The 27,503-nt window shown below is 36.7% G+C and overlaps 1 protein-coding gene across 1 annotated transcript in view; it reads right to left on the minus strand.

Annotated features, from left to right (window-relative positions):
- The window catches only part of RYR2 (ryanodine receptor 2), a 6,224,161-nt gene that overhangs the window by 4,460,423 nt on the left and 1,736,235 nt on the right, over nucleotides 1–27,503 (minus strand). The window contains exon 9 of the mRNA XM_044059048.1: nucleotides 2,186–2,285. Within this exon, the coding sequence (XP_043914983.1) occupies nucleotides 2,186–2,285 (100 nt within the window). The remainder of the gene's footprint in view (nucleotides 1–2,185; nucleotides 2,286–27,503) is intronic.

The following is a 27,503-nucleotide window of genomic DNA, read 5'->3' on the forward strand; positions in this document are numbered from 1 at the left end:
TGGTATTTAGCTAGCGGACTTCCTTTTGCTGTTTATTGGTGACGAAGTGGAGTAGTGGAGTTTGGTGAAGTTTGTGACTTCTGTATGCTTTCCCTCTGTTTCCTCTCATACCCAGAGTCATTCAGAAAGCACAGTTCTTGGGAGGCAGGATGATTCCCATTTCTCCTTACTGGCCTTGCCAAGTTTGGTTCCCCTTCCTTTGGCCTCAACTTCAGGATAAGCCTTGGACTCTGGACCCAGTTCCAGACCTGCTGACACGTATGTCAGGGGCTCTTCATCCTTCTCTCCACACCCTGAAATTGACAGCTTGGCTACTCCACTTCCCAACTTAGTCAGGCTTCACAATTTCACTCCTACAGTTAAACATATCTTAATGTCATCTCATAAAGCTTCCACTAGAAAACTGTATTCTAGCAAATGGAAAAGGTTTTCCTTTTGGGCTCAAAACAGGAACATTGATCCCTTTTCTGCACCCATCTATTCTATTTTGGAATTTTTGGTGGAACACTTCCAGCAAGGTTCAGCTGCAGCAACCATCAGGGTTCAACTCGCTGCAATATCTAATTTCCACATTGGTGATTCTATCTCCAACTTAATGTCACACAGGTTGTGTAGAGCCTTCTTGAAAAGTGCCTCATTATTAAGACATCCCTTTAAAGAACCCCTTTCTCCTTAGGATTTAAATTTTGTTCTGTCTCACCTGATATTACCACCTTTTGAACCCTCATCTTTTTCAGACCTCAAGTTCCTTTCTTGGAAGAGCTTGTTTCTGGTGGCCATAACATCTGCGAGAAGAGTATCAGAGTTGCAAGCTCTTTCTATTAAACCGCCATATTTGATTTTTCATAAGGATAGGGTATCCTTGTGAACTAATCCATCTTTCTTACACAAAGTCTCTTCTCCAAATAACATAAATCAATCTACAGAGCTTCCAGGGTTCTTTCATAATCATAGCAACAAGGCAGAATACAAATTACATCAACTAGACGTGCATAGACAACTCAGATTCTATTTGCGTAGGACCAAAGATTTTAGAAAATCTGACCAATTATTTGTATCCTTCTCTGATGCAAAAAGGGTAGCTTAGTTTCTAAAACAACTCTTTCGAATTGGCTCTCTAACTGTATTACATTCATCTATATCACAAATCACATAGATTTCCCTTTAAAAGTGAAGGCTCATTCCACTAGAGCAATGGCTACGTCATCTGCCTTTCAAGCCAGAATTCCTATGGATAGTATTTGTGCAGCAGCTACTTGGACCACTCCTCATACTTTTATGTGCATTACAAAGTGGATTTGGCTTCCAGGGACAGGGCTTCCTTTGGTTCCATGGTGCTTAAAGGTGTACTCTCATGAGCCACCCAGGGAAGAGGTGGTAGGGACACTTTCCCATCATTGTAAGAATGAAGGTGAGATAGGTCAACATAACATAAAGACGTTATGTACTCACCATAATGTTCCATGTTTGTTGTCTATCTCACCGTTCATTCTTATGAACTCTCCCTCCTTCCCCTCTGCCAAAGACTCCTTGTGGACCTGGTGGATGTTTTTACTACCTTCAGGTGTTCTTTGTTTCAGTTTGTTTCTCCTTCTACTGGGTATAGTATATATTTGTATATATATATATATATATATATATATATATATATATATATATATACATAATGTATATATGTATATAGTTTACATTTCATTCAGTAGTAGTAGCAAACAAGATCTGAGGAATTGCACCACTGCATTGTAGGATACTTACTTGCCACGAGCCAGGCTTGATAATTTCAGCTATGTATTCGGCTAAGTCGGAGCTGAGAATCGGCTCCGAACCCATCACTGTAAGAATGAACGGCGAGATGGACAACAAACATGGAACGTTATGGTGAGTACATAACTTCTTTTTTGCATTCACTGATTTTTGATGCAGTCCTCCAATTTTATATGTAACATTGAAGCATGATGGGTAATCCACTACATGACATTTTACTAGATGCAGTCTGTTTTATTCAGATTAGAAAAATCAGTAGCAAATAAATTATTAATAATCACCACATTCATAAACACAGTCAGATATATACAGTTATACGCTCTTGTAATATATTGTTAAGATAGCATGACACTGATTTTTACAAGACAATGCCAGTTGGAAGGGAATATAAGAGGTATTATAAGGAAAGAGAAATGCCTACCTTGTGCTACTTCACTTCCCGAACAAATAGGGGCTACACTCCAAAGGGTTTGCTGAAATGCTGCATCTACATGTAAGCTTCCATTGCCATAAGATATATGCTGCAAAAGAAAATACATCTCATTCAGATATTGCACTAATATGACACTAAAATAGCAACATCAGGCCAATGTCTAAGAAGAAACTTTCCACAATACCAACAAGACAGCAATTATTTATTAATACTTTCTTGATTAGCTTTACCATTCTGGCAGCACAAATGGAAAGTTACTATTTGCATATAGTTCTGCATGGATTGAAGGATGCCTACCACACTGCATACCAGATACAGGTTGAAAGGTGGTTTGCTTATAGTGCTGACTCACGTGCAGGTCATAAGCAAAGCTATACATCTGTCAGTCCTTGCACAATGTGCTGTAAAAGAGAATGAATAGCACACTGAGGAGCAGTAGTTTTGTATGCTGTCTGTATTTATAACAGACTGAATGCCACAGTACAAAAACTTGGCAATACAACAATATCAGTGTCCAAGAGTTTAGCTACACATAGAAGCAAGGTGCAGCAGGGATGCTTGATTTCCATGACACTGTTATTTCATCTTTTGAATGCCTAGATAATATTACATTTCTGGTAAGATAGATGATGATAATAATAATACTAATAATACTACTACTACTACTACTACTACTAATAATAATAATAATAATAATAATAATAATAATAAATATGTCCATAAATGTTTTACAGATTTTTTAGGGTATGTGCAGCAATCTCAAATGTCAAGTTCCTTACCAGTACCCGGATTTGTACCAATCCAAAAATCTGGAATCTTCATCCATGAAAATGACAAATTATGTAATTACATCTATGTAGGGATCTAAGCCTGCTCACCAGAACTCTAAAATGTGTGAGTTTAGGATTGGACTTACCAATTGTGGTGCCAAATTTGGACTTCTTTGCTGGGGCCCTTGAGTTGACCTTCCCACTCCTACACCCAGCTCCCTCCCACCAACTTACCTCCTGGACTTTATATAGTTTCATGCAATATAGCAGGAATATATGATATTAGCATGCATTAAAACAAAATAATGTATCCGTTTATTAGCTTTTATTTTTTAAATAAGATAGAAATGGTTAAAGAGAAATTACAAACACTATTTCCGAAACAGCACATCTTTAATTTGAGAAAGGACAAAAGAGGTGTGGATTACAAAAGCTGGATATTCAGGAAATAAATTAATAAGAATGAAATGTGCTACTGGCATTCAACCAATGAATATCGAAATACACACGCGATATAGAGATGCAGTATCAATATATAAATGTGAAGTAGACAGAAATGGTTCAGAGCCTGGGAAATAATATAATGAGATTTAGAGACATACTTCCTATACTAAGTCTGCTATGAACATTAAACAGGATTCTGTATTAGCATGCATTTCATGGAGTCATAAACTGAAGGAACTGACTCAACAAAACTTACGATGGATTTCTTCCACTTCCAATGTGCTGAGGGATACAGTCTGCACTTGTAACCATAAGTGCTAAAGTAATATCAGGTCACCAGCTGATACTGTTACTTCACAAGATGGCTGCTGACCTAACTATATTTTTTTATTTATGGATCACTATGCAGTTTATGCAAAAAACACACAGGATTTATATTCAGGTTAGAGACTAAGCTAGGAGGTCCAACATCTCTGCATTGATTGACAGACAATGTGCAGCTCATTAGCTCAACAGAGATTGTAGTGATGAAAACAAATATCAGATATTAATGACAAGCAGGTGTATTCTTTATGTACTTTTCCGATTTCTCATTTAGTTACACGTAGGTGGACTGATCCAAATGATAATTTCAGTCAGGGCCCTGGCAGAAAGCAGTATTACAGCACTGAAGTACAGCATACTTACACAGCGGATTAATTACAGGACTTTGCAGCAGGTACAAAGCATTAGTGATTCACTTAGAACTATGGAAAGTGCCGCTCGTTCCCCAGCTGCATTCTACTTACTGCTGTAGCTAGGATGCTTCCTGGAAGATTTGAATTAATAAAGCACTAATGATGGCCACGTACCCCCAACAGTGGAAACATACCACAGCAATTATTATCAGCAAATGGGTGTTTTAACCAAATTTGAAATGACAGGCTACAGGTACTAAAGAAGCTGATAAAAATGACGATATGAACACTGACTTACAGTTCTTAAAAAATAAATTATATTTTCTGATACAAAATCTAGGAATTATACCTATAATCTTTTAAGTGCAATTTCCAGCTATTACTGCAATTCCATTATCATTTTTATTGCATTTATATGTACACAAAATTAAAAGAGAAGTATAGAATATCCAGTAATCCAAGTTGACAGTATCATAAATAGTAAATATAACAAACAGAAGTTATGGTAAAAGTTTTGGCTTAAAATGGTAAATTCCATTAGAGTTCCACATTTATCCAATAATCAATTAGTCTAAAACTGGGATTTCATAGTATTTTACATGGAAAAAACTGAAAATTCCTTGTCCCTGACTATGTGTAGGACTATGGACTATGCTTTAAAGACAGCATGTGTCTTGTAGGGATTGTGTGAGATAAAAATACCATGCCAAGCTCTCTGAGTACACCCATATGAACTTAGATGCTGGAAATCCTGTTGAGGTAATATTCTAAGCTCTGACTTTGACATTTAAATGTTTTCATAATGACTTTGAGTTGCACCTTCTAGCCTTCCTTGGCCTTGACAGCCACAATTAGCATTATTTATCATGAACTGGGTGTTTCCACTGGAAAATGCTACCCTGAAAGCCAAGCAGATTGTGCCAGAGTACCTGAGGGGATTGGTATTAGTTCACTATGTTTCTCTTTCTGTCAAACTAGCTTTGCACATGGTGAATGCACGTGACCTACAAGGGAAAGCTAACAATTTTTAGTAGATGTGTCAATGGTATATAATATGCATCATCATCAATAGCAGCAGCTCTAAGCTAAGTTGTAACAAGTTAGGGAATGGATGATGCAGTATGGCCTTATCACATATTAAAACAAAACAAAGATCATCGTGCCTGCTGAGGATAATTATTTTGTGCTGCTGAGGCTCCCCTGTCACATGCTCTTCCCTGCAATGTGACAACTGCCTGGAAAATATATCTGCCACATTTGATGTTCTTGCAGCACATTAAATAATTCATTAAGAGTATCCCAGACCTAGAGTATGAAGCAGGTGTAAATGTGTACTTATCTGATAAACCTGATGTGAAACATCTGTATTGCTCTTCTACACAGTAACATTACAGAGTGAAGTTATACCCATTCACTGTACTTGTGATGGATAAAGACTGTAAATGGCCTACTGTGGTTCAACAGTGTTATTACAGGGATTTGTTATCACAGAATTGCTGCAATGTGCTCTCTAAACTCAACACAAGTAATTTACAAAGCTGCCATATCTTTTTGTGAAACTATTTTGCCTGTAAACTCCTAGTCACAGTACATACAAGTTTCCAAGATACAGTAAACTGTCAGTTAATCTAAGCCTTTCCTACTGTTGGACGACAGTTTTTGAACTCTCTTTCAACTGACATCATGAAGTTGTTTACTTTGCTTGGTTTCACAGGGGAGCTCAGGAAGGTGATCTTAGCAAAGGCATTCTGTGAATGAGTATGTGCCGTCATTTAACTGAATGTATTTTGACCACTTATCCTTTAGTGCCCAAAGCCTCAATGGCATCTTTATTGTGTGTGGATTTTCAAAAGAATTAAGCTACTGCATGCAAAAAAATGTATTTGCGGTGGACCTAATGCCATGTGTAGCATTTACAAATCATTCTTTAATGAGTTTATGTTAATGAAATAAAAGTAACTTTCAATGGAACTTATTCTGATGAAAGTATTACATCAGTCATTGTATCCATCAAGTAAACAACTCTGAAGACGCATAACAGCATGGAAGAGGAGAAGCTTCCATAACTTCCCTGTTCATTAATCTCACCGTAAAACACACAGACACAAACACACACACACACACACGCACACACACACACACACACACAGACACACACACACACACACACACACACACACACACACACACACACACAAACACACACACACACACACATAAGCATACAGACTCACACATACTTTTCAATGAAACAGGAACTGATGTTTCACTGTCTGCCTTTCCACTCTCTATGAAGTAATTGTCGGCTAAATGTATAATACATATTTTAATGTGTAAACTGTTTCTTATTCCTTAAGTCTTTTCTAATTGTACCATTACGTGGTCCATTTTACCCTACCTTTAAATAAGAGCAAAAACATTGCAATGTATGAAAGTGACCCTAACACAGTAATAAATACAGTCCTCTCAATTAAAAGGAATGTGTTCCCTTTTTCTCCCAAAGTAAGACATATCTTCTGTATAAATGTTAAAATACAATGTTTACAATAACCGTGTAAAACTGTCTTAGAAAATAGATGTTTACAAAATTCCTGTAATTCAGAAAATGCTATCACAGACTGCCTTTTACTGTAAACTACTGTGTGGAACTTTACAAACATTATGATGAAATTCAGCTATCGGATACTGTGCCACATTACAAACCCTCCTTTTACCTTACAATTATCCTTAGATATAGAGTTTACATGATCTTTTATTTACATTTAAGATCACATCCTTGTATAACAAGCAGAGATTGCTACAGTCCAGCCATAAAGTGTAAGTAACCCTTAAATTCCATAGCCATTTTGGTACAAACATTATCTAAAGCTCATCAGAATCCCTGTACTGTTGTGTAATATAAGAGCAGTATGCCTTCTTGAAGCCATATTCTTTATGCCCTCCTAAAGTGCAGTTAAGAGGACACACATATTTCAAGAATCAGTTTTAGCTTGACTAAGTCTACATGTGCAGATACATTTTTCCCTGCAAAAGCATGCTGGGCTATTTATGTGTTGTGATTGTCCTGAATAAACAATCTTAGCTGCTATTTCTCTTTATGTAGCTTCTATTTTGGGGACTTGTAGCTTTGGGGATATCACATTCCCTGCTGATGTACAATTAGTCAATGTCTGAGAATATATATGGATACAGTTCCCTTATGATAAAACTCATCTGTAAATCATCCTTCCAAGACGTGAGAACTAGACATAAATTCCTGGATGCAGTGGTGGTATTCTCAGATATCCTATTAGCAGCCATGCAGTTCACAGAGCAAGACCATCAACAACTTAATCACGGGAAGCTGTAATCTATGAACTGCACAGAAGCAGAGCATAAATTCACCTCAGCTGAACCTTGTGATGACATGATAACCTCTATGGCTATCATGAAAAGGTGCATGGATGAAGACTGCTATCTGTCTTAACTATACTTTATGGAGCGAAGGTGAAGCCCACTGACACTCTTAAATTATATTTTCTAGTGAAAAGGTAGGGTCATCTCCTGCAATCTAGTTGTAGCTGTCTTCACAAAGTATTTGATTTCATGTTATTATTCTGAATGATTATTTGTTTTTGAATCTTCTGTGCTGTGACATATTTTAATTACGTCCGTGTTTTTGCTTGCCTAGCTCTTTAATTGTGTCATAGCACTGAATATGGTAAATATTATATGCAATCACTAAATTAACACATATTTAAGGCTGGGTTAGATATCAAATAACCTTCAAATACATTATTGTCTGAATGTTTGAAGGAGAACACAATGCAAGAAATGCTGCATTTTTTTTGCTCTGTAACTAAAATAGCAGTCTCAGCTTTGTAACTTTGTAACAAAAAGTTAGGGGAAACTTTTTGTGGAATGTAAAAGAACTGATATGAGCAATAACAAAACTATGGGCTTATTCACGGCACAATACACTATCTGTTGATGCAGGTTTTAGTTCCATTAACTGCTTATTTGAGGTGCCTTTTGTTCTGTGGTGGAATAGAATGTCGAAGAAAGTTGGATCTTTTATGGCTCAAAAGGCTAGTTACAGATCTTCACATAGGAGTCTGTAGGAAACTGAGATAAGACAGTAGCTGTCAGTCTGTCTTGACAAGAAGGATTTTTGAGGTCATTGATCTTTTTAGTTATCAATCCGAGAGTTCTCTGAAGTTGAGTGCTGAGTAGCAATAATGTTCCAGATTGCATGGAACGCTTCACATTTGTGATCATTTTGCCCACTGTTCTGCTGTTCTGCATTGAACAGTGGTGGCTCTCCTTTGCAATAAGCCAGTCATGTGCCACTACCATTTTTCATGACACTAGCAATACTTTCAAGCTAAGGAGTATTCGTTTGAACAGTAATTCGCTCTGACCATGGATAAGATGGAGAGGATACAGAGACTGGACGAGGTGGCACTGGCAGAACAGAAGTTGCTGTGTGCACTACAGTTCATCAGGTACAGTGACTGTACACCAGACCACTAAAAACCAGTTTACAAAAGGGATGAGATTTGCTTTATTTTGGGCAGAATGGTTGTGGTGGTGCTGTTTCTGGGCTGCTAACTTCTTTTGCTGCCTGGGAGCTATACCTCTGCCTTGGATTATTTTTTTTCTTCCTGATTGCATTCAATGGTTGTAGACTACTGGCCTTGTGGATCTGCAGCTACTTTGTTTCCTTACTGGCCAGTGGTAAGTATCTGACTGTGTAGAATAATATATATAATAGAAAATATTCTCTGTAAATAGTTCTCTGACTTTTCATTACTGTTTACATCTTACTTCTTCTTTTGGCTTTTCCCGGTTAGGGGTCGCCACAGCAGATCACCTCTCCGCTCATGAAATGTAGATAATATTTTCCTGTAAGCTTAAGTTTCTGTGAAGACTTTTGCCATCCTAGCCAAAGAACCACACCAGGTTTTTCAATGCAACATTTCATTGATGTAAGAACAATGTATAAGACTCAAACAACATAGTGTCAGTGTTTGGTTATTTATGTTTTATTCACCTAACTTTGCTTATTTTACTTATGTTTTGATCAGTGCCTGATTTTGACTCCAATATTAGCTCTGTCCCTTTTAATCCCTCTTGAAAGTGATGACTTTTGGAGAAAGTGTGATGAATTACACTTAACAAATGGCAAGAATTAGCATTATAAACGTATTTCAGAAAATGTATATTAATTCACATTCTCTGTTCTGTCAATGTTTCAAGCTGGGCAAGTGACTTTTGGGGAAAAGGCAGTGCATTTTATTTAACAAATAATGACAAGTTACAGACTTCAGAAAGTGTACATTAATTCACATTCTCTTAGTCTGTCAGTGTCTCAAGGTAATGGTAGTAATATCTTAAAAGTGGCCCTGATTAATTCTTGGTTTGTCTCAGATTCTGCTCTTATTTGTCCTTGATTGGTTGAGTTAATAGATTTAGTTGGGAGAAGATGTGGAGGGATTGGAAAGCAGGAGCTGAAGAACATGTTCATAGGTTCATAGGTTGGTACTAGGCTATCGGCCCTAGGGCCTATACAAGCCTAGCCATAACAATTCCCTGGATATTTCTTCCCACAATATTTACTTCCCTGGACCCCTGTCTATCAGGGCGACCGATGTGATCCTCGGGGTGAATTTCCTATCTCCCATCCAATCATCAAGGTTCCTATTGAAGAGGGCCAAGGAGGTGCTCTGCTTGACATGTATGGGCAGTCTATTCCAAAGAATGGGGAGTCTCTGGGTCAGGAACCTATCCCTGAAGCATGTTTTGTTTATTGTGATGACAAGGTTTAGATTGCTGGAGTGTATGGCTCTGAGGGATTGGGATTTCTTTAACTGGAGCATGTCCAACAGCTCAGGGTTTGACATGGCTTTGTATGTTAAGCAGAGATTGCCTCTGAGTAGACAATATGCCACAGAGTATAGTTGGAGTTTTTTTAAACGGTCAGCATAGGGCATCTGCTTTAGGCCTGTGATTCTTTTAGTGATGTATTTCTGCGGCCTTTCCAGCTGTTGCAGATGTCTTGTGAGGTACATACCAAACGGGATGTTGTACTCTATAATGGGTCTAATGAAGGATGAGTACAGTGGGACAGTGACCTCCTTATTTCTGGATGAAAACCCTTAGTGATGAGGTGTGCCATATAGAAGGATTTCCTGACTGTTGTGGCGATGTGGTTATTGAAGGTGAGACCACTGTCCACCTGTGTCCCTAAGTCTCTCATCACACTTTTGGTGTTTAGTGCACTGCCACCTATGTGGTAATTCATGGGTACATGTTTTTTCCCAAAGGGGATAACTATACATTTCTTGGCATTAAGCTTGAGCCCATGGCTCTGCCACCAAGCATCTTGTTTCTGTAAGGCCATTTTGTAGAATATCCACATCATAGGGGATTAAATAATGGCTCACAGTTTGCAGTCATCTGCAAACTTTGTTAGCCAGAGTCCCTTAGTGTTAGCCTGTACATCAGAGAAGTAGATGCCAAACAGGACTGAACCCTGAGGTACTCCACTTGTCACTTGTCTGGAGCTGGATTTGGAGTCTGCTACTTTTAAGGTCTGGGTTCTGTCAGTAAGCCAGTTGGCAACCCATCAAGTGACGTAGGGATTTACACCCAGCTTAGTAAGGTTATCTATGATTCCAGAGTGGGGGATGGTGTTGAAGGCCTTGGCGAAGTCCAGATAGGCTGTGTGGACCGCCTTACCCTCGTCCACAGCTCTGGAGACTGATTCGAAGGAGTCAGTCAGGTTCAGGAGACAAGATCGGCCCTTCACAAACCCAAACTGGGTGGGGTCCAGTGTTTGATGGTTGCCAATGTCTTTGTTTATAAGTTCCATGATAATGCATTCCATGCCCTTGCAGATCAGACTCTTCAGACTGATGAGACAGTAGTTCCCGGGATCCAAGGTGGATCCCCCCTTGCGGAGTGGAATAACTGTTGCTGTGTGCCACTCAGTGGGCATGAAGCCTGATGTGAGGCTATGATTAAACATGACACTTAAGTGAGGTGCCAGTTCATTTTGTAGTTCATGTAGTACACAGCTCGGGATGTCATCTGGTCCCATGGATGCTGTATTCTTAGCTTTGGCGAGTGCGGTTTTTACCTGTGTGGCCATGATTACTGGAATTTGGCAATCTTTTGGTATTGAGATGGGCCCTTTAGGGGGTGAGAAGGGGGTGAAGTTGGCACTAAATCAATCTGCCAGGATATTGGCAATATCCTTGGGATCAGTATATTTAATGCCATTCTGTTGTAGCTCAGAGCATATCTGAGCATTGCCATTTAGATTCTTGACATAACTATAGAATGCCTTGTGGTTGTCTTTGGAATCGTTGGCAATTTTATTTTCATAACTAGCTTTGGAGGATTTTATGAGGAATCTCAGCTTCTTACTGAGGCTGGTAAGGAAGTTTTTGCATCCTGGGATTTTCCTCTTTTTTTGCAACAGTTTCTTTCTTCTGTTGTATAGTTTGTTTATAGCAGGGGACCACCAGATTGGCTTCCTTTTTTTTTTGGAGGAGAACATCTTGGTTCTATGTGGGATGGCACAATTCATGCACGAGTGGATGTGCTCATACAGTGCCTTAGTGTATGATTCCACAGTCGAACCTTCAGCTCCCATCTGCATGGGTGTCATGAAGTTTGTCACTTCAGACTTGAGTAGCATGAAGTTGGCTTTGGAGAAGTTTTTTTACGGAGGTTTCCTTACTGGGTGGTGGGGGTGGGATGTGGATGTCAAGGGTGATTTGATTATGGTCAGACCTGACCAATGAGGGGGTGACCACTGGTGTGGAGCATCTATCTCCCATGTTGGTAATGACCAGGTCTAGGATATTGCAGCCCCTGGTGGGACAATGGATTAGTTGATCCAGGGCATTGGAATTTATGAATTCCAAGAACCGTTAGGAAAAGGTGTTGGTACCGGAGTAGTTTTCCCAGTTAATGGCAGGGTAGTTGAAATCACCCAGTATTAGGGTGCTTGGTTGAATCTTAATATTTTCCAGTATGTTTAGAAAGGTGTAGTGAGAATCTTGGTGCATGGTGGGGGAATTTGGATTGCAGTCTTACCTAGTGTTAGTTGCACCTGGAGAATTTCAGATGCATTGTGTTGGGCAACTAGCCTGGAGGTGTGAATATCTTTGGTGAATATGGACACTCCTCCACCGTTAGTGTTTTGGTCTTGGTTTGGTGGCCAAAAAGTGTGGTAAGAGTTGTAGCCTGGTATTGCAGGGGTGCTCTATGGAGCCTTGAACCTTGTTTTTTTTTAAATAGTTGCACTTGAATACTGTTATGTAGTGATGTTCTACTGAGCATGTTGCATTTTATCAATGGTTTCCGCTGACTTTATTTCATTTACTGATGTGTTTTACCGAATTTTACAAATGTAAAGTATTCACTAACTTTATAATTCTGGCAGAAATGATACTTCAACCAGGCCCCATGGAAATGGTGAGTTTCTGTGCAGTGCAAAAATAGGGTGTTCCACATTTTGACTGTCTGTCACACATTGCTGGAGTCTGTGTTCCACAATGGCCTCTTAAGAGGTTGAGACCTATGGTTGAGTGATATTCCCTGACAAATGTATGCCAAAGGGTGCATTACATTCGATAACAGATCTGATGAGATACAAGTAAAGGAGAATTAATACATCTCTGTAATTGGTGGAGATGCTTTTGGAAATTAGATGAGCCAGATAAAAGGCTTTGCAAACTATTATGGAGACATGACGGTCAAACAATAACAAATTATAAAGACGAGTGCCTAGGTCCCTTACAACAGTGTCTTACTGAAAGGAGTGTATCACCTATATGTTTTGTTTATCGAAGTGAACTGTGCTACAATTTTTTTCACATTTATTTAATTTGAGGCCATTGACCATTGTACCAATTGTTAACAGTGTTTGCATGGTGTAATTCATGCAACAACTGAGAGTCAGTGGAAGATCAAACAACACCTAATTAACATTTATCTGCAAACTTGCATAACCACAGTTCAGGAGAGCTAGCCTGAAGGTCTGAGAAACAGATGCTAAATAAGAGAGGGACAAAGCCCCCTGTGCTACATCACTGGTAATTTATTTTTATTTTCAGAAATAGCACCGGCAACTCCCAGCACACAAGTTCTCTCAGACAACCAGTTAGCTATCCACCACATGAATATAAGGATTTATACTCAAATTAAAAAGTCTGTTGATAATGCTGGCATGGGGAATAATATCAAAGGCCTTGTACAAGCCCAGATATGCTACACGTGCTGCATAATCACTATCCACTGCTTTGGTTACTTTTTTTTAAAGAAATTAATGAGTCCTTAAGCTTTTGGCCTACAGGTTTCTGGTTTTCTCCATATGAAGCTCATGCAAACAGCAGGCTGGGCACACGTGAAGAGAAACCAAGCTTAGGAAGACAGGCAAGCTGTTATATCCAAGGCAGGATATAACCTATATAGCTTAGGCTACTGAAGCAGTGATTTAACTGAACATATGGTAAGTTTAATTACACAACTGTACTTTATTCTTATCGCTTTATTTTGTTTTACATTAAGGTGAGGTAGACAACAAGCACCTTTTAATTCATGATATAAACTGAGAACAAAAATAAAGATAATGAAAGAGTTCAAAAATGACAAACACTAAAACTAGTTAGACGACAATATGGGCCTACTTTTTGAAGTATAACAGATTATCTTTATACTGTTCTTATGATATGCTCATAACCATTATGTGATAGCTGCTAGACATTTATTACATGCTTCTGTTTGTAGTAATAATTTTAGTTTCTTTGAAATAAAGGACTGCAGTTTTGGTGCTATTTTTAATTTGTCAGAAAGAGAATTCAAAATCTGGCAGCCATATACGAATGCCACTTAATATCTCTTTAGCAATTCTCAGGAAAGTATCATTTTTATGCTTTTGTTAACAATGTTAGCCCCACAAGAACCACAGAGACTCTTTTCAGGGAGACCCAAAATGGCATTCATTGTAACTATGGGAAACTTGTCCAGGGCACCAGGGGAATTTCCTTACTCTTTTTTCCTTGCTCTGGAAATTTCCTTACTCCATCTGGCTGCTAGGTAGCACCAGAGGACTGCTGCCAAGGTCAACATCTTCCAAGATGGAGGAAAGATGAACACAGGATGAGAGTGGAGTCCTGCAGAATATTGCATTATTGTAAATGGATTCTGGAAGAGAGGAGATTGTTGTTATTATAGAGTTGGAAGAAGGAGGTCTGGAAACTACTGTGCTGATGAAGAAAATGGATTGGGTAAAGCCAAAAACTGACGAGGAAGTAAGTTTGAAGTGTGGTAGACTACATGCTGGGAAAGGTAACAGAGGATGTTGCCAGATGAATTGGGGAAAAGAAGCTGGACTATCAAAAGGTGCAGACAGCAGTTTGGAGGTATGATTGGACAGTGGAGTACTGCGTTTTAAAAGCATGCACGTAAAATGAGGTGTTGTTGCAAGCATTAGGAACATTTTTTCAAATTTGAAGCTGAAAGAAAACAAAAACTGGTGCAAATACAACAAAACCAGAAGAGAAGACCAGTGGTAAAAATTAAAACAAAGAACAGTAGCAGTGTTAACGGTATGAAGTTATGGTCAGTACAGTATTTTCTTCCCTTGGGTTTAAAGTGCAGTACTTAAAAGAATTAATAAATTTAGGAACATAAGACTTTTGTGAGGTTTCTTTCAAAGCTTTTACTTCTTGAAAATGTTATGAATGAAATGTAGAAAAGAAGCTTATTTGGACCATGAGTGGTATTTTTTCAGAACTCGGAACTGCAGTCAGGCAAGAAAATAAATTTACAGTTCAGAACATCTGACATTTTAGTTAAAGACATTTTCGTCTGTTTTCAGTATAGTGCATGAGGTTAGAAATGGATAATGATAGTTATGTTTGGATGGGGGACAGTATGCATGGATTTAATTGGCTGCACATAAGAGTAAATTGCAGAATATTTCATATATTATAAATGTGACTGGGAAACAGGGAACAGTGAGATATTGGAGTCAACCTAAATCATTTTTTGTAGGGATGGCAGGCACTTCATGCGAAGCTGTAATAAAATAAGATGCAATTAGTGAGGAACAGGGACATACCACTGAAAATTGTAGATATAAATGTAGAATATGCAGTGAACTTGGACATTTTTTTGACTGTCCTATACTAGAATGTGACAGGCTATAAGAAAAAGTGAATATTTTAGAATATAATCTGCTGTTAATGTAACAAAAGATATTGGTGGATAAATTATTATGAGGAAGATAACTGAAGGTGAAAATGCAACTAATATAGAGAAGGAAGAGGGGAAAGGGTATAAAATGGTTTACAAAGAGAAAGTACTATAGTGTAAGATGAAACAGACATGCAGCACTGGGAGGCAAGAACAGGAATAAAACATGACAAATCAATGAAGTAAGAAAATCAAAGAAAAGTAAAAAGTGGAAATAAAGAAACAAAAAAATAAGGAAGGGATGACTTGGGAATCTTAGCATTAAATGTATATTGTATTTGGAATGAGTGTGTTAGTGACTCAAGGTAAGTATGTAGGTTATGTTTGTAGATATGAGATGCATGAATAAAGAAAAAAGGAAAATAACTGAGGCAATATGGGATCAAAAGGGTATACAGTTAGTGGGGGAGTGATATGCATTCAGGAATAGGCCTTTTTAACTGAAGAAATAACAAACTGGATGGGATGGTACTGCTATCTGGAAGACCAGTGATGTGTGGTATAAGGAAAAGGGAAAGAATGGGTGAGAATAATTATAGTTTATGCATACACTAATATGATGGAGAGGAAAAAGATATCTGATGAATTTAAAAACTTTGTCCTATTAAATATGTCAATTATTATGGTGGGAGTTATTAACTGCAATTTGAGGAAGGAGAAGGAAAATAACACAGTCTACTAATGTAATAAGGGAAGTTACAAGACAACACAAAAATAAACAAAGTATATTAAAGTAATAAGGAAAGTTACAAGACAACACAAAAATAACACAAAATATTAAAGTAATAAGGGAAGTTACAAGACAACACAAAAATAACACAATACATTAAAGTAATAAGGGAAGTTACAAGAGAACACAAAAATAAACAAAGTATATTAAAGTAATAAGGAAAGTTACAAGACAACACAAAAATAACACAAAATATTAAAGTAATAAGGAAGTTACAAGACAACACAAAAATAACACAATACATTAAAGTAATAAGGGAAGTTACAAGAGAACACAAAAATAAACAAAGTATATTAAAGTAATAAGGAAAGTTACAAGACAACACAAAAATAACACAAAATATTAAAGTAATAAGGGAAGTTACAAGACAACACAAAAATAAACAAAGTATATTAAAGTAATAAGGAACGTTACAAGACAACACAAAAATAACACAAAATATTAAAGTAATAAGGAAAGTTACAAGACAACACAAAAATAACACAATACATTAAAGTAATAAGGGAAGTTACAAGAGAACACAAAAATAAACAAAGGATATTAAAGTAATAAGGAAAGTTAGAAGACAACACAAAAATAACACAAAATATTAAAGTAATAAGGGAAGTTACAAGACAACACAAAAATAAACAAAGTATATTAAAGTAATAAGGAAAGTTAGAAGACAACACAAAAATAGCACAAAATATTAAAGTAATAAGGGAAGTTACAAGACAACACAAAAATAAACAAAGTATATTAAAGTAATAAGGAAAGATACAAGACAACACAAAAATAACACAAAATATAAAGTAATAAGGGAAGTTACAAGCCAACACAAAAATAACACAATACATTAAAGTAATAAGGGAAGTTACAAGAGAACACAAAAATAAACAAAGTATATTAAAGTAATAAGGAAAGTTACAAGACAACACAAAAATAACACAAAATATTAAAGTAATAAGGGAAGTTACAAGACAACACAAAAATAAACAAAGTATATTAAAGTAATAAGGGAAGTTACAAGACAACACAAAAATAACAAAATATTAAAATAATAAGGGAAGTTACAAGACAACATAAAAATAACACAATATATTAAATTAATAAGGGAAGTTACAAGACAACACAAAAATAACACATTATATTAAAGTAATAAGGAAAGTTACAAGACAACACAAAAATAACACAAAATATTAAAGTAATAAGGGAAGTTACAAGACAACACAAAAATAGCACAATATATTAAAGTAATAAGGGAAGTTAGAACACAAAAATAACATAAAATATTAAAATAATAAGGAAAGTTACAAGACAACACAAAAATAACACAATATATTAAATTAATAAGGGAAGTTACAAGACAACACAAAAATAACACAGTACATTAAAGTAATAAGGAAAGTTACAAGACAACACAAAAATAACACAAAATATTAAAGTAATAAGGGAAGTTACAAGACAACACAAAAATAACACACTATATTAAAGTAATAAGGGAAGTTACAAGGCAATACAAAAATAACACAATATATTAAAGTAATAAGGGAAGTTACAAGACAGCGCAAAATAACACAATATTTTAAAGTAATAAGGGAAGTTACAAGACAACACAAAAATAACACAATATATTAAAGTAATAAGGGAAGTTACAAGAGAACACAAAAATAACACAATATAATAAAGTAATAAGGAAAGTTACAAGACAACACAAAAATAGCACAATATATTAAAGTAATAAGGGAAGTTAGAACAAAAATAACATAAAATATTAAAATAATAAGGAAAGTTACAAGACAACACAAAAATAACACATATTAAATCAATAAGGGAAGTTACAAGACAACACAAAAATAACACAGTATATTAAAGTAATAAGGAAAGTTACAAGACAACACAAAAATAACACAAAATATTAAAGTAATAAGGGAAGTTACAAGACAACACAAAAATAACACACTATATTAAAGTAATAAGGGAAGTTACAAGACAACACAAAAATAACACAATATATTAAAGTAATAAGGGAAGTTATAAGACAACGCAAAAATAACACATATTTTAAAGTAATAAGGGAAGTTACAAGACAACACAAAAATAACACAATATATTAAAGTAATAAGGGAAGTTACAAGACAACACAAAAAATAACACAATATATAAATGTAATAAGGGAAGCTACAAGACAACACAAAAATAACACAATATATTAAGGTAATAAGGGAAGTTACAAGACAACAATATATTAAAGTAATAAGGGAAGTTACAAGACAACACAAAAATAACACAATATATAAATGTAATAAGGGAAGCTACAAGGCACAACAATAACACAATATATTAAAGCAATAAGGCAAGTTACAAGACAACACAAAAATAACACAATATATTAAAGTAATAAGGGAAATTAGACATGGAGCTTTGAAAATGGTAAAAACAGAGAATGGTCATGTAAAATGGGGACTTTTTGAACTGAAAAAGATGGTGTTGCTTTGTATTCAAAAGATATGAAAGAAATAACTGATGTGGTAGAAATAGCTGAGTTTTCAGATCATAAAGAAGTATGGGTTAGAATAGGGGATGACAGAAGTAATAAAAGAAAAAGGAATAAAAAAAGATTGGTGAGGTTGTTAAAGCAAGTAAAATGAAATGGGAAAATACAGTTTTATGGGAATAACGTATAGTAATGAGAATATATTATAAAAATTTGGGTCTATATTACTGGAATAAAGGCTTAAATGTTCGAATCTGTAAAGGTCAACCTTTACAGATCGAACATTTAAGCGTTCAAAAATGTTGAAAAGTACATAAAAAAGTATGAAGGGAGGGTTTAATGAGGGGGTAAGCCCCCCCTGCACCCCCACGTGGGGGGCTGCGCCCACCACACCCCCCGCTACTTAAATATACCAACTCTGAGATCGCACTTCAGTGAACTACAGTGCGGGAATGGGGATTTTTTTTTAAAAAGTCGACCGCTTAACTGTTCGATCTCTAAAGGTTGACCTTTAGAGATTCAAACATTTAAGCGGTCATGCATGTAATATAGACTCTGACAATTGTACAGAAAGATGTGCTTATAAAGACAATACAAGAAAATATTTTGATTTTTGAAAATAAGAGTGAAGAAAGAATAGGAAGAGTACATTCTGAAATTATAAAAATACATAGAAAACAAACAGAACATATGTGGTGGTAGAATAAAAGAAATAGAAAGAGAGCTGTATCTTCTTCTTCTTCTTCTTTCAGCATTTCCTGGATAGGGGTTGCCACAGTGGATCACCTGTCCAAAGAGAGCTGTATAAAATAGAGAAAAAAGGTTTAAAAATGTTGCTCAAAGATTCTTTTTAAAAGGAAAAAAAAACTCTTAAGAATGTTGACTATTTTGGGGGAAAGAGGTAAAATTAAAAGAAGAATAGATGCAATATTTGATGAAGAATGATATATTACATGTAAATATAAAGAAATAATGGAAATTTTGGAAGCATTTGTGTGTACAATGTATGAAAATAATGGAGTACAAGAAGAAGTATAGATTGTAAAAATCTGAAAATGTTAAGAATTCTCTAGAAAAAGCTTACTATGGCAGAAATGGGAGAAATAGTAAAAGTTGAAAGGGCAGAATCAGCACCAGAAATAAATGGATTAGGTTATGAATATTATGAAGAAATAAACAGAAGTGAGACATCAATATTCTGTAAAATATTAAATGGAGGTGTGATGACCGTGCTCTGGCCCATCAATCAAGGAGCCTCAATCCTCACCACTAACACCAGGGAGGTCGTCTCACTGAAGAGGAAAGGATAACAAATACACACAGCAAAGTATAATTTCCCTTAAGTGCACACAGAGATCACAGTCAGTCTGGGGCTGGTTGCTCCCTGGCTCCCCAGGTCCCCAATAAGGCTCCTCACTGGCACAGCTATAGGGTCCAGATCTCAGCCTAGCTGGCAAGTTAACCTCCAGTACCCTCTCTGTCCAACCAGTGCTTCATGTCCCTGCCCAGGTAGCTCACACACACCCACACTTTTGAGATAAGTATTTATACAACTTCACAGACACTCCTGGGAAAGGCTGACACAGATTCTCCAGCTGTGCCCCTTTACCTAGACTATACGGTAGTAATTTCTGCCACCACCAGCTAACAATTATCAGCTACCCAAAGGCCCTTGAAAGGGTGTCCAATTATTACTGTGCAATATTATTATCCAATTGGTAATGTGACTATTCAGTCTAAGGCTTATTAGAGTGGCCTATTACAATAAACTCTATAAATATGCAATGTACTCTAGAGTCTACTTATCTCTACACAAACCAAACACGGGTAAAGGTTTTTAAAATATTTAATAATAAATAATTAAAACAAAAGACAATACTACTACACCACAGAGATATCAAAGAGTTCAGAGATCAAACAGAAACTTAAAATAATACAGTAAGATAGGTCTGATATCAAAGAAAAACACAATCTAACTTTCTAATCTTTAGCTATTCTTAAGAGAAAACACAGTGCTATAATCCTACTTACATATATAAAGAGCATAAGCAGTGCTGGGGTTGATGGTCCAAGACAAAATGCTTACAGTCTCTCACTGAACAATAGTTTTTAAACTCACTAACAAACAGCTCTGCTAAGGCCCTCCCAGATTACATCATTTTGACACTTAGGTTTTCCCAGTATACACATTACATTATTTTGACACTTAAGTCTGGAGTTCCCAGGCCAACAAACTGCATTATTTAGCCATCTAACACCTGCTCAAGAAACAACAACAATAAAAGACATTTCACATGTATACTCTAGCAGTCATTCCTTAAGTTAAGACAATAGAAAGAATGTGTTCATCCAGCCGGTTTGGCACCACCATTTAGATAATTGTAACTTCAAAGAACATTTGAAATGCTTGGCTTGGTTTTCCTTACAGCAGATGGCAATGTTGCAACAATCTTGAAGTTCACATTTACATTGTTTTCTTTCATTTAAGAACACAAGCCTGTATTTTACAATTATTTATACAAATAACAGAATTATGTATCAAATTCTATTTCACTAGGCTGGCAGCATTCGCCCATCTTTCCCCAATCTTCGCATCAGGGATAAAGAAATGAATAACAGATGAAGGTATGAAAACTGTATGGGCATTGTTATAGTTTGCTCATTCTACTCTCTATTCTGCCTTACTGTCTCTGTAACTCTGCCCTACCTACTGCACACACTATCAGTGCCACCTTCCTCATTTCACTTCCAATCTTCCCACACCACTCACACCTCTCACACACCCACACTCTCCCTCTACATACACCATACTCTCACCTTTCTGCATTCACACTCAGAAAATAACTGAATCTCTTTCTTTTACTCTCTTCCAGCTTGCACGGCCTCAAAATCTTCTCCGTCTGGGAAACCAAAAGATCCCACTGTGACATCGACACTATTGGTCAGACTTTGCTCACTCAGGAAACAAGTGTGTTGCTGCCACTGTTTTTATGTAAGCTCCTGCAGGTTTTTAGCTGTACCTCTATTTTTCAATCTGCTGATGAATCATAGTGTGTAATATTTGTACTTAATGCCCCCCGACAATCTGCACACTCACAGGGACTACCCCTCTTTCCATCCCACTCTGCTGTACCTTTGTATTTCCCCAGTAGGTGGCAGCAGAGATCTGTAACCCTTTCCTTTGACCAGTATCACATCCTATTTTCAAGGTGCCTGCCATTCAACTATATCATAGAGCCCCTACAAAGATCTAGCAGCACCTCCATCTTGTAAAGCACACTGAAAGTAAGTGCTACCAACCCGCCCATACCTAACAGCTGTATACACTGTCAACAGAGTCCTGGTCTTACCTGCACCCACTGATACTTTCTCTCTGTTCACTTCAGCTGGGGGTGCTTTGCCAACTCCATTCGCCCTTCAGGCTCACTCCGCTCACTCTCTGCCCCTATATTCCACCCGCCCCCACTACCTGCACATTTATCTATCCCCAACCCCTCCCACAACTCCCACTAGCCAATTACCACTCACTCCTCCTACCTCTCTCTTTATAACACCATAAATTACACCCAACTACAATATGTCCCATTCTGCACCCTTTCTATACTTAACAATAATCCTAGCAGTACTTTCCACCCTCACCTACTTAACACAACTCCCATACCCCTCTCGCAACCCACTGTCACATCACACAGCAGTCTTCCAAACAACCAGCATACCATCCTTCTCTTCCATCTCTCCAGAACTCTATTCCTCCATTACAACCATACTATATAAGCCTAGGATTCTTCCAATCCTACCCTCACCCCATCTTCCCTATCTCTACCCCCACCTAAAACAATACTCAACTGTAGACCTCATAATACATCTACTACACCAAATCCCCCTCTCTATCCCTGGTGTCATTCATCCCAGACCAGGGTCCATCAACTCCCCATCCACCAAAATCACCTCTTCCCCACATCATGGTAAGCCCAAATTTATTCACTTCATCACAATTAATGTGTATGTTAAATGTATACTTACTGGGAACACTAGCATATCTGTGATGTACATGTTTCCAGCTAGAAGGGAGAAAGAATGTTAGAAATATATGTTTTTAATTTTATTTTGGGTTCAAGATTGAATCTAGTGAAAAGAGGGGTGATATACAATCATAAGAAGAGGTTCATTTGAATCTAAAAAATCTTATAGTGCACTTAGAATCTATGCATTTTTTTGTGTAATAAAGAAGATGAAATATAGAGAGTTGCAAAGAATAAATCCTTACAAAACAGTAGTAAGCGCTTACAGGGACCTACCCCTTCATCAGACAGTTAAAAATCCCATAATTCATTAAATACTGGAGGTTAGTCACATGATGTTTCAAAATTTCAGTTGTACCCAATAAGGACATAACAATTAGTGCATCAGTACATATTAGCACAGTTATGCAAATAAAAAGACCATACACTAAAAGAATTATAGCTAAGATAAATAAGAAATGTGTATAACCTTGTATGGTGTATAACTATATATAATAAAAACCTGATAATCCTAGCAACAACATTTTATATATATATATATATATATATATATATATATATATATATATATATATATATATACAATACTAGTGCATCCAGCTTATATAGATACATACATTAAAAATGTTAGTATTAAATATAAAATGCTAATATATATATAGAAATAAATAATCAATCTAAAATACAATGTAAAAATTATATAGAAAATCTATTGTAACATATTAAAAATCAAAAATTTCAAGAGAATCAATGTTTCAAAGGTCAAGCTTTTAAAAAAGGTTTAAGTGACACCATTTGATTCAACCCCAGGGTCTTGTCTGCATTAAATCTAATAATCCATCTCTGCCCAGCAGCTTCTGTGTCATTGGATAAATTACCCCACCTTAATTTCTCAGACAATATTTGTAAAACCAAAAATTTAAAAATATGTTAAGGTCCTGTATTCATGTTGTGCATAGCAATCGCACTATTCTCCTTGCAGTTCCTAATATCCCTATAATTTTCGAGGATCCTGTCCTTCAGGCATCTATTGGACTTACCTATGTAGAAACTGTAGCATACTACACAATCGGCGAAGTAGACCATTTTTATGTGGTACAATCAGCGTAGAGATTACTGCTATGACTGAATTTCTTCGAGGGATGTGTAAAAGTCCTGCCATTGTGTATGTGTTTACATGCTCCACAATTTCTACACATGTATGTGCCTAATCTATCTGATCTACTGACCGTATTGGTTGTGGCATTACTATAACATAGTTCATTTCTCAATGTTCTATTGTTCCTAAAAGTGAAACTTGGCTTAGTACCAATTAAACCCTGTAGGTTGTCAATCGTGGATAGAATACCCCAATTTTTGGTTACTACATCACATACTACACTTATGTTGCTTGCAAAAGTGAGTGGCATCCTAAATGTGTTGTCTGTGTCTGTATGTATATGCCTTACCTCATCATGATCATTGACTTGCCCGCTTGCTTGAGTTGTAGTGTGCGTATCATAATAGCGTCTACATCTACCCGCCCTATTGCTCTAACCATCTAGAATACACCTATCTATAGTGCTAGCATCATAGCCCCTGTTTAAAAATTCAGATTTAAGTTGGTCCAGGGCTATTTGTAGTTCATCATCATCATTAAACAGTCTCATAATCCTGTATACTTGGCCTTTGATGATGTTGACCTTGGTGTGGTTCGGATGCATACCGGTGTTATGTAGGAACGTGTTTTTTCTAACATGTTTCCTAAACAAACCAGTTCTAATCTGGTTGAACTCATCTTTTCTTACTTTGGCATCAAGAAAGTCAATTTCAGTCATGGAATATTGAGAGGTAAATCTAAGAAATTGAGTGGTATTATTGCGGTAACTGAAAAATGCATTTAGCTCTACCTCTGTACTATTTCACAGCAAAAATATATCATCCACAAACCTTACATACCACTCGATATACCTGCCATATGTACTATTGGTTAACACATGTGTGCGTTCCCATTGAACCAAGGAAAGGTCGGTGTAGCTATTCGCACAAGCTGTGCCCATAGCCACACCAACCTTCTGTAAGTATTTCTGTTGTTGAAATAAGAAAACATTATTGGTTAGTACTATATCCAACAAAGCACAAATGAGGTCACATTTGTTCTTGTTATAATCTACACTGTGAAGTAGTTCCCTTATGGTCTCTATTCCCCATTCATTCGGAATCACCGTGAGTAATGATTCTATATCCATTGTTACCAAGAAACAACAATGGATGGTATCTATATTCATCCATTTCATCCTAAGAGTTTCAAGAAAGACCTTGGAATCTCTTAGCACAGTCTCACAATTAGATAGGAGTGGATGTAGATTCTTCTCAATAAAAATAGATAGAGGTTCAGTAACCCATCCTTTACCCGAGACTATGGGGCACATGGGTGGAACTGACAAATGCTTATGTATCTTAGGTAAGCCGTAAATCTCAGGTATAGTGGGATTACTGACCGAAAAGTATTCAGACAGTTCCTCATTAACCATACCGGTAATTAACAAATCAAACATCAAAAAGGATACTTTATCAATAACACTTCTTACAGCATTGTTAGATATATTCTAATATGTGGAGTCATCATCATCTAATAATCATAACATTTGTTCAACATGCAGCTGTTTATCCATCACCACTATTCCCCCTCCCTTGTCTGCCAGTCTTATTTCAATAGAATGCATGTGTTTTAAATCAATCATAGCATGATATTCATCTTTGCTCAAATTAAAGAAAATGTTAGAGCTGCAATTTTTGCTCACATCCAACTTCTCTCTTAGTTCTCGGTCACAGACGTCAAGGAATGTTTCAATAACTGCATTACATGGTGGAATAAACGTACTCGGTTTTTTAAATAAATTGCTGGTCATATGAGGGCTGTTGCCAAACAAAGTTTTAAGTGTTAAAGTCCGGCCAAAAAGTCTAAGGTCTTTTATTACATCAGTTAAATCAGCTTTCTTTGCTGGAACAAAACAAAGCCCTTTATTTAAAAGTCTCACCTGGTTTTCAGTCAATGGGTGTGACAAAATGTTAAAAATCAAACTTTCGTTAACCTCTTTCTGTCCTGTCTCTCTGCACTCAGTGGTCTCCGCTGACTGCTATACATCGGCCGTCCTCTTATCAGCAGGGGTCCCTGCAATAAAAAACGATCCATGTTGTTCACTGGGTTAAGGTAATTCGATAAACTGTTAGAAGGTAGCTGAATGTTTCTCGTTTCTTTGGGTTTAACCACCAGAGCATTGCCCCTGTCAGGTTGTAGTGTATGCACTTTAGAACCCAAAACCGGCTTTACACAGTTTTTTACAACGCCAGCAAAGCTGGCAGTTGCTTCATTGCTTATTGCTTGCTCAGACTCAATTGGAGTGGGTGTGTCACCTATTCCTTCATTCAAATTAACGTCATCATGGCGTTGCCTCTGTGGAACTTCTGATTGGATCCCCCGAGCTGTCTGTCTGATCTGGCTCTTAGGATAGTGTTCTCTCACCCAAGAGAATACATTCCCATGCTGGAAATCATTAAAATCCCTGTGCAATTTACGGGTTTTAACTGCAGCAAGTCTTTTCTCATAGTTTAATATATTTTCATGTAAAGTATCCATCTTTGTACCCACTATTTGTGTAGAATAGCTATCTATAATGCTGCCATAGACAATATTAATGTATTTAGCTAGCTCGTCCTCTTGTGGACGGAAAAAGTCTATCAGTAGATGCAGGAATTTGGAACTGCACTCTAAGTTTATGATTTGCCAATGCCTAAGATGATCTGGATATGTTTGACCATAGGTTGGCATAGTCAACACGTGTAGCTCTCTAGGGACAAGATTCTGTTGTAAACATGCTTCCAAGTGGAAATGTTGCCACTGGAGCCATTTAAACTTATACAACTTATTTTCCAGGTCTCTATAGATAGTATTAAAATTGTTTAGCTGTTTAGAGCTGTCAACATATACTGTATCCATCGTTTTCAGCCCTATGTTCAATAAGGGATTCACATCCATTGTTAGTAGTCCATTCAGACATTCTGCATGACAAGTTTTGGAGCCATTAACCATATTTGCATCACTGTTCAGCTTAATTGCAATGGTAGAAAGAGAGCCTTTCCCAAACCAATAGCTGCTGTTAAAACAATGGACTAAAATGGAATGCCAATAAATGAATAATAGCATCCTTCAGTAAACAAGAAGTGCCTTGCAACTATCACATTGACAACACACTCTTGACAATTGGTACACTTGTTACTTGAAAACCTATGTAGATGATGAACTGTCCTTTGATCTTCATGTATCCACTGTTCTAAGAAAGTGCTTTTTCAATGCAGAATTTACTACTATGAGTACAACATCCAAGTCCAGGGATGGTATTATTCCCTGTATTCCCCACTCATTTGTGCCAGTCATTAGTTTAATACTGCCTCCAGTATGTGCCATCCAAATATTTGACACAGCCCAAGTTCTCACAACACGTTTGAATAAAATATCAAGTGTCTAAATCATAAAAACTATGTAGACTACATTAAAGTCTTATTCTTCTTCTAAGTGTCATACAGGCTACAGGGGGCAATGTCTGCAATAGGGACAGTGTCAGCAGTCCCTATCCTGTCAGATATATTGCATATTCATAAGACCAATGGGGGCATACAAACCCACTAAAGAAATCAATATCTCTTTTCCAACATAAATAGAACATGTTGGAGGGATAGATATTAACCACAGAGAATATCATTTCTTTTGAATCAAAGTACTTCTCTTACAGTAATGAAAAATCTGGACAAATGGATGTGCAACTGCAAATTCACCCCTGGCTTAGAACCCTTGTCCCTCAGAAACAGGGTAATATATAAATATTCTATTCATCACTGGGTTATTCATATTTAAAATACAATGGCTGAAAACTTCACTGAAATGAATGGTTTGTTTC

Source organism: Protopterus annectens, chromosome 1.part2 (assembly GCF_019279795.1).
Source record: "Protopterus annectens isolate FY-2018-M chromosome 1.part2, PAN1.0, whole genome shotgun sequence".
NCBI classification, from domain to species: Eukaryota; Metazoa; Chordata; order Ceratodontiformes; family Protopteridae; genus Protopterus; species Protopterus annectens.